The sequence below is a fragment of the Octopus bimaculoides genome, chromosome 17 (genome assembly GCF_001194135.2).
Source record: "Octopus bimaculoides isolate UCB-OBI-ISO-001 chromosome 17, ASM119413v2, whole genome shotgun sequence".
Taxonomy (NCBI): Eukaryota; Metazoa; Mollusca; class Cephalopoda; order Octopoda; family Octopodidae; genus Octopus; species Octopus bimaculoides.
Window position 1 is genome coordinate 36,073,154 of NC_068997.1, and position 8,272 is coordinate 36,081,425.

Below are 8,272 nucleotides of genomic sequence, written 5' to 3' on the forward strand. Positions count from 1 at the left end.
CTCTCTCTCTCTCTCTCTCTCTCTCTCTCTCTCTCTCTCTCTCTTCAGCAGGGAGGCTCCAGGATTTTTTTTCGGAGTGTTGCCCAAAAGTTTTGGGGATATACTACATAATGTGGCTATCACATTTCATAACTCATGGACACATTTTTATGTATTCTAGCTTTGTTGTAGCGGACTATATATATATAAAACAGTAAAGCTGTGAAACTGCTGGAAATAAACCTTGGTCCTGATTTTTGGAGTTTGGCTCGGCTTGAAAAGGTGTTGCCCAAGCAACTAGGACATCACCCCTGCATCCGCCACTGCTTAGATTGTATGATGCTTGTGTATGTACAATAATGATACATGGTAGTGAGCCCTGAATACAGAGGACATATGAAGACTAGAAAAGAATGAAGCTAGTATGCTCTGTTGGATGTGCAATGTTTGTGCAAGTTCAAAAAATGCTAATGTATTGAGAGTGAAGTTAGGTATCAGATGTAGTGTGAAAAAGAGAAGACTGCTGGTTTGGTCATATGGATGAGGAAAGTTGCATTAAAAAAGTGCTGGTTGCTGTAAAAGAGGTAGACCCAGTAAGACATGTGACAAAGTATAAAAGGCTGATCTCAAGATGTTGAGCATTACAGAGAAGATGACAAAGGACCAAGGAGATTGGCATTTTACTTTACTCAAAAACACAGCAAAAATGCTATCTTAAAATCAATCAGTTTTGTTGTGTGTGCAGGGCCCGAACCCCCTCCTCTCTCTTTGTCACATCAAATATTTCCCTCCAATTCTCATCCTGTAATACCTATTACACTTCCATCTGTGTTACTACTTGGCCCATTTACTGTAACCCCTTATGCATGTCTGCATGTCTATATCTCTCTTTCTACTGTTCCTACACTTTGCACATCATCCCACTACATTCTGATCTACTCTCCTACTTGAGCTACCATTATATCTCCCACCTTACCCTTCTCCATACTAGTATTTCCTTTCAATTGAACCTCCACTCTGTTTATCATTCAGTAATTCATACCTATCCCCATTGTTAACCACCTGTTACTTCCCACCTTGCATTCTTATGAAAATACCCACTTTCTCATTCCGTCCTATGACCCACTGTCTGTATTCTTTCTTATGTTCACCCTCTTGTACCTTGAGAGTTTGCTCTGGCACCTCATACCTCCCTTTTATCTCCTTCAGCTATGTATCTCTTCTATAACAAGACATCTGTGCTTGTCCTATTATGCTTTAACCTTTCAACATCTGGTATAAAGCCACCTACAAACACTTTCCCCTTTCAAGCACTCCCCTCTTAGTAGTAGGAGCTTTTTCCTTTTCTTTTCTCCCTGTTCTTTTTCGTGTTTGCAAATCACACAGCAACTTCACTAGAGCTGGTGACATGAACAAGCACGTTGTGAAGTGGTTGGCATTAAGAAAAGCATCTGGCTATAGAAATTATGCCAAAGTTAATATTGGAGCTTGACACAGCCTTGTAGCTCACTGGATCCTGTCAAACTATCAATGATGATGATTATGATATATATATCATCATCATCATCATCATCATCATCCTCGTTTAATATCTGCTTTCCATGCTAGCATGGGTTGAGTGGTTTGACTGAGGACTGGTGAGCCAGAGGCTGCACCAGGCCCAATCTGATCTGGCAAAGTTTTTACAGCTGGATGCCCTTCCTAACACCAACCACTCTGAGAGTGTAGTGGGTGCTTTTACGTGGCACCAGCACAAGGGCCAGTCAGGCAGTTCTGGCAACGACCACGCTCAAAAGGTGTTTTTACATATTACCTGCTCAGGAGCCAATATGGTGACTCTGGTAATGACCATGCTTGAATGTTGTTTTTCACGTGCCACTGGCACATGTGCTGGTAAGGCAACGCTGGCAATGATCATGCTCAAATGGTACTTTTCACGTGCCACCGGCATGGGAGCCAATCCGTGGCCCTGGCAATGATCACACTCAGTTGTGCTTTTAACATTCCACTGGCATGAGTGCCAATCAGGCGGTACTGTCATCGGCCACGTCAGCAATTTTGATTTGTTTCCACTTGCCTCAGCAGGTCTTCGCATGTAAAATCCAATGAATGAGGGGTTCTCATAAGTGGGCCAGTTACACCCCACGTTCGGATGTGCTTTTAACGTTCCACTGGCACAAGTGCCAATCAGGCGGTACTGTCATTGGCCATGTCAGTGATTTTGATTTTGATTTCACTTGCCTCAATAGGTCTTTGCAAGCAAAGTTTATTGTCCAATGAATGAGGGGTATTCATAAGTAGGCTGGTTACACCCACTGGCATAGGCCATGGGCCATGGTCTCACTTGGCTTGTCAGGTCTTCTCAAGCACAGCGTATCTCCAAAGGTCTCGGTCACAAGTTATTGCCTCGGTAAGGCCCAATGTTCAAAGGTCGTGCTTCACCACCTCATCCCAGGTTTATCTGGGTCTACCTCTTCCACAAGTTTCCTCAACTGCTAGGGTGTGACACTTTTTCACACAGCTGTCCTCATTTATTTGCAACACATGACCATACCAGTGCAGTTGTCTCTCTTGCACACCACATCTTAAACCCAAATTTTCACTCAGTGTGCTTACACTCTGTCATGTATGCTCACTGACATTTCACATCCATCGGAGCATACTGGATTCATTCCTTGCAAGCTTACGCATGTTCTCAGCATTCACAGCCCATGTTTCACTGCCATGTAGCATGGCTGTTTGTACACATGCACCATACAGTCTATCTTTTACTCTGAGTGAGAGGCCGTTTGTCACCAGCAGAGGTAGGAGCTCTCTGAACTTTGCCCAGGCTATTCTTATTCTAGCAGCTACACTTTCAGAGCATCCACCCACCCACCCTGCTACTGACTTGGTCCCCTAGGTAACGGAAGCTATCAACTACTTCTAGTTTTTCTCCCTGGAATGTGACAGAAGCTGTTCTCTGCACATTTTCAGTGTTTATAGCACCTGAGCATTTGCCACATACAAAGCTATCTTCCCAATTAGCCTTCCTTTGATATTGCTGCACCTCTTATGTGTCCATAGCTTACACTGGGTACATCTTATTGAGTTTCTACCTACACCTTTCCAACAGATTGAGCAGGGCCATCTACAGTTTGTCAGCCTTCCTACTTATTAAGAGTTTGGTTTTAGCTAGGTTGACTCTAAGGCCCTTCAATTCTAATCCTTGCTTCCACACCTAAAACATTTCCTCTAGTTCTGATAGCGACTCAGCAATTAGAGCAAGGTCATCAGTATAGGGGCATCCTGTCTTGAATTCCTGTGTGATTGCCTGGAGGACTATGATGAATAATAGGGGGCTGAGGACAGATCCTTGGTAGATCCCTACCCCTACTCGGAATTCTTCACCGTGTTTATCTTTTGCTAGGTATTTCTCCTGCAGCTGTCTTACCAGAAATATAGCATCAGTGGTGCTTTTCCCAGGCACAAACCCAAACTGCATCTCATCTAGACTCACTCTCTCCCTAATTAGTTGGTCTATGACCCTCTCCATGACCTTCATTAGCTGATCCAACAGCTTGATACCTCTGTAATTATTTGTATCTAAAGCATCACCTTTACCTTTGTAGCAGTTGACTATAGTGCTACTACACCAGTCATTGGGTATGACTTCTTCATGTATCACCTGATTAACAATACGGGTGACTAGGCTATAGCCGACACTGCCAGATATTTTGAGCATCTCTGCAGTGATTCCTGATAGGCCGGGGGCTTTCCCTGTCTTCATACCCTTAATTGCTCTAACTACCAAGGTACTGTCAATTCAAATAGCTGGTCCCTCTATTGGGTTGGCATTCGGCATATTTTCTTTTTCCCATTCATTCTTTTTATTTAGCAACCTTTTATAGTGGTGTCTCCAAACCTCTCTCTTTGCAGCCTCGTTTAATGCAAGTGAACCATCATCCACGCGGGCACATTTCTCTCCTACGACATCACGGTTCTTTCTCATACACTGTCTTACAACTCGGAATACCTATATATATATATATATATATATATATATACACAAGTACCGCCTGACTGGCCTTTGTAGGGTTCTCAAGTGAGATCGTTGCCAGTGGCCGTTTTCATGCGGGTGACACATAAAAGCACCCACTACACTCTCTGAGTGGTTGGCGTTAGGAAGGGCATCCAGCTGTAGAAACTCTGCCAAATTAGATTGGAGCCTGGTGTTGCCATCCGGTTTCACCAGTCCTCAATCAAATCGTCCAACCCATGCTAGCATGGAAAGCGGACGTTAAACGATGATGATGATGATGATGATGATACATATATTTACCATAAAAAGCCATGTAATGTGTGCGCCTGTGTAATTTACACAAGTGATTATCAGGATAAAAATTGTTAAAAAAAGCTTCTTCTTGTGTAAAATTTGCACCCCAAAATTTTCAGAATTGCTGATATGACCAGGAAGGAAAAGGTTTTCAATTTAGTTGTATTTAACATAATTTCACTTACTTATGATTAGATTTTATTAAATTTTCAATAAATGAAGATAATGTCTGTTTAACAGGTATCACATTGAAAGCTATTAAATTAGGAAGTGTTTGTGTTGTTTATAATAAACTTTATTTTGCATTTCTTGCCCACAAGAAATTGTGTCCAATCTTTAGCATACTTCTGTATGTCTTCTCAAATCATAATCACAGGAAAAGTTGTTGATAATTCTTATCAACAAAAACAAAGCTGATAAATGTGTTCAGGTGTTGCAAAATAAGTTTAATTACCAATAAACATCAGCTTGGATGACACTTTACTCAACCAACAGAGGAAGATGACCAATCAAGCTAATTATGTAAACAGAATTCTGATTGGTCAAAAGTGTCTTCTTGTCTCGAGCTCTGATTTTCTGCCTATTCCTGTCAGAACCTTTGATACAGAGTATCAAAATTTTAATCCCTTTCATACTTATAAAGTGTCAAGCACACTTAAAAGTTTGTCATTACCATTTTAGCCAGGAAACCAAACTGGTAGTTTGGTAACCCATTAAAATAAACATTAAAAATCAAAAGGAGAAAATAAGCAGCTTTGCAAGTTTAATCAGTGTTTATTGAACAAGAGAGGTGCAAAATTTAAGAAGCAAGTTGTTAGAATATACATGTCTGTGAGGAGACATAAACAAGAATAGCAAAAATCTACTATACCAAAAGGACTGCTAATACATACATTACAAGTGTTCTATGAATGTGAAATGACTTTAAACATTGTATAAGGTAAATGAAGGTTTCTGTAGGAACGCTAAGTCATATTCATTTAGTGAGTTTACATGTGAAAGGATGAATTAAAATGTTGTCGTTGTCAACGTTAGATGCAGTAAGAGCTAATAGTGGTGATATCAGCAGTGAGGAATTTCATTGTCCTAATGCAGAGAAAGCGAGCAAATAGCTTCCTGATGCAAATGCAAGCTAGACTCCCTAAGTGGAGAAAAACTGATCTATTTAAGGAAATTGCTGGGCTCCATTGTGATAGGTAGAAACTCCAGACAATGTAAAATATGGCCCGGACCATGATTACCAGCTTGAACATCAAACTTCAAAAAGTAGTTAACCATTGCCTACAATAACATCAATCGAAAACAATCATGGTCCAGGTGTAACGAACCAGCACAAACCACATCAAAAGCTGAATTGTATCAAAAAAATATAATATCGTCAATTTGGTGGGATTACAAAGGTGTTGTGTATTCTGAGCTGCTTCCAAGGAACTAAACAATCCATTCAGATGTTTACTGTCAACAGCTAATGAAACTGGAGGAAGCAATCTAAGGAAAACGGTCAGAATTGTAAAATTGTAAAGGAATCGCATTCCACTATGACAACACTAAACCACACACATCTTTGCTAACTCATAAAATATTACTGGAGCTTGGTTGGGAAGTGATGTTACATCCACCATGCAGCCTTAACCTTGCACCATCAGATTACCATTTATTTTGAAGTTTGCAAAATTCTTTGAATGGTAAAAGTTTCAATAATGATGACAACCTGAATAACACTTGCTTCAGTTTTTGGCTGATAAGGACTAGCATTTTTATGAGCATGGAATCATGAAGTTGCCAGAAAGATGGCAAAAGAACATCAAACAAAATGAAAAATATATAAATCATTAAACTTCATTCTTTGTATGAAAAAAAAAATGACTTTTTTTTCACAATGAAAAACCGAAATTACTTTCTTGCCAACCTATTCACACATGATAGAAATTTATAGAGCAAGAGAACAAATGGAAAAGATCTTTGATAGACAATATAAAGGAAATACATGCAATCTTACCTCATAGTTAGTATTTTATTACATTATAGATGCTTCTGTCTTAAGAATTATATCTCTCATCAGGCTGTGTAAAGGATAGAAGCCTTCTATATCCAGTAGTCATACAGGCTGAATATAAAACTGCCTGTAATGGACAAATGTGCTGAAAATTGACTTTTTTTATATCGAAGTGGATGAACAATTATGAACATTGGCAAAAAAACTGGAAACCTGATGCTCGATAAACAAATTTCTTTGATATTTGTTCTGCATCTAGTTAGACACTCTCTTGTTATTTTCAGTAAACCAGGGACTGATCCATTAGAAACTTGTAATAAATGATAAAATTGTTCATACATAAAATATTTGAATTATTAAATCACATTCTACTGTCTTAGAAAAGAAGGCATTACATAAATTACCCTGGAGCCATGTTTCTAGAAGTAATGGTCATGGTTGGAATGTCATAGATCTGTTTGATTGTGGTTGTCTGGGGCTAAACAACTCACAATAACAATCCAATAAAAACTTTAGGTCAAATTGTGATCCTTGCGAAAAAGTATTTAATTATTTTGCTATTTTATTATTTCTTATGATTTTATTACTCCTCTTCCAGAAAAGTTGGAGACCAAATTTGCTAGTGCCACTAATATAACTCTCCTCCAATTACCTTCCAACTATCCACCAAGTGATGAGATTTTCAAGTACTATGTTAAAAAGTTTACCACCTCTGGTCATCTTCAGCTAATTTTTACCAATTACCTCTGTTGTGCTGACTGCTATGTTGTCGTAAGTATACTATTTACTCTTTATCTTCGTGTACTTTCCTGGAGAATTTGATAAGGATAACTGTTACTTTCATATCCCTCTCTTGGCTGTCATGCAATATAACTGATTTGATATGGTACAATATCAATTTTGATATATATTGTGATATGATATAGTTGTTCATGTGATTGATGGCATACAATCTGATACATTGTATAATAATATACAATGATGTGATGTGATATGAAATTTTCAGTCAACTAATACTTACACCTTTTATTTCTGTTGCTATGGTAGATCACATGACATACCTAACTATCATCAATATAGTCAATTCTCTCATTTATATAATATATCTTCTATTTTATATGTTGTTATACAATATACACTAGCTATTATTCCTTCTATATGGTAAACACATGACATACATATTTTTCCATGTGTGGTACATCATGATATATATAATGATATAGGTGTGAAGCAAATAACATTATGAGAGTCACAAAGTATGATTGTTAATAGATTAAATGATAGTGTTTGACTGATGTGAAAAACTACATTGTGTATCCATAGGCATTTATGAATTCACCTTTTATTTCAGATTGCATTTGGATCCTCAGTATTTAACAATTCTCAAAAAATTATGCGGAGAGTGTATACTAGTAAAGATACCATCACCATGAAATACTTCACTGGCAAGATTTATCCTGGATACTGTGGACTTAAGGCTGAAATTCGTTATTTTGAAGGTTTACACATCCTTTCAATATTTCTATCATTTCTTACTTCTCTCTATCTCTCTTTCTCTTCCACTTTCTTATTTCTATACATTTATCTTCGATTCTGTTTCTTGCAGCATGGGAAGAATGAATACTTGATGTGGTTTTAGAGTCAGGTTTTGAGTCAGGTTTTGAATGCTATTTCAAACCTTATTTATAATTTTAATAATTACTATAACCTATAAGGTTTTTTTCTTCCCATGCTGCCACTAGATTTGATCGCTATTTAAAATAACGGTCTTATCTTTATTTATATAGATATTTTTATATATATTCACTTAATCATTATATTCACTGCAGTGGTATTTTGGCAATATAACACATGGTGTCTGGATGGACAACTGAACTAGTGGTTGTACATATGTGCATATATATGTATGTACATGTGTGTATACGTGAGTATTCATATGTTTATATATATATATATATATATATATATGTATATATATATAT

General features: G+C 37.8%; 1 protein-coding gene across 9 annotated transcripts in view; it reads left to right on the forward strand.

The window, feature by feature from the left end:
- Positions 1-8,272, forward strand: part of LOC106874300 (uncharacterized) — a 373,269-nt gene that overhangs the window by 231,505 nt on the left and 133,492 nt on the right. For all 9 annotated transcript variants that reach the window (XM_052974178.1, XM_052974177.1, XM_052974184.1 and 6 more), the window contains 2 exons: positions 6,889-7,061; positions 7,642-7,789. In XM_052974178.1, coding sequence (XP_052830138.1) covers positions 6,889-7,061; positions 7,642-7,789 — 321 coding nt within the window. The remainder of the gene's footprint in view (positions 1-6,888; positions 7,062-7,641; positions 7,790-8,272) is intronic.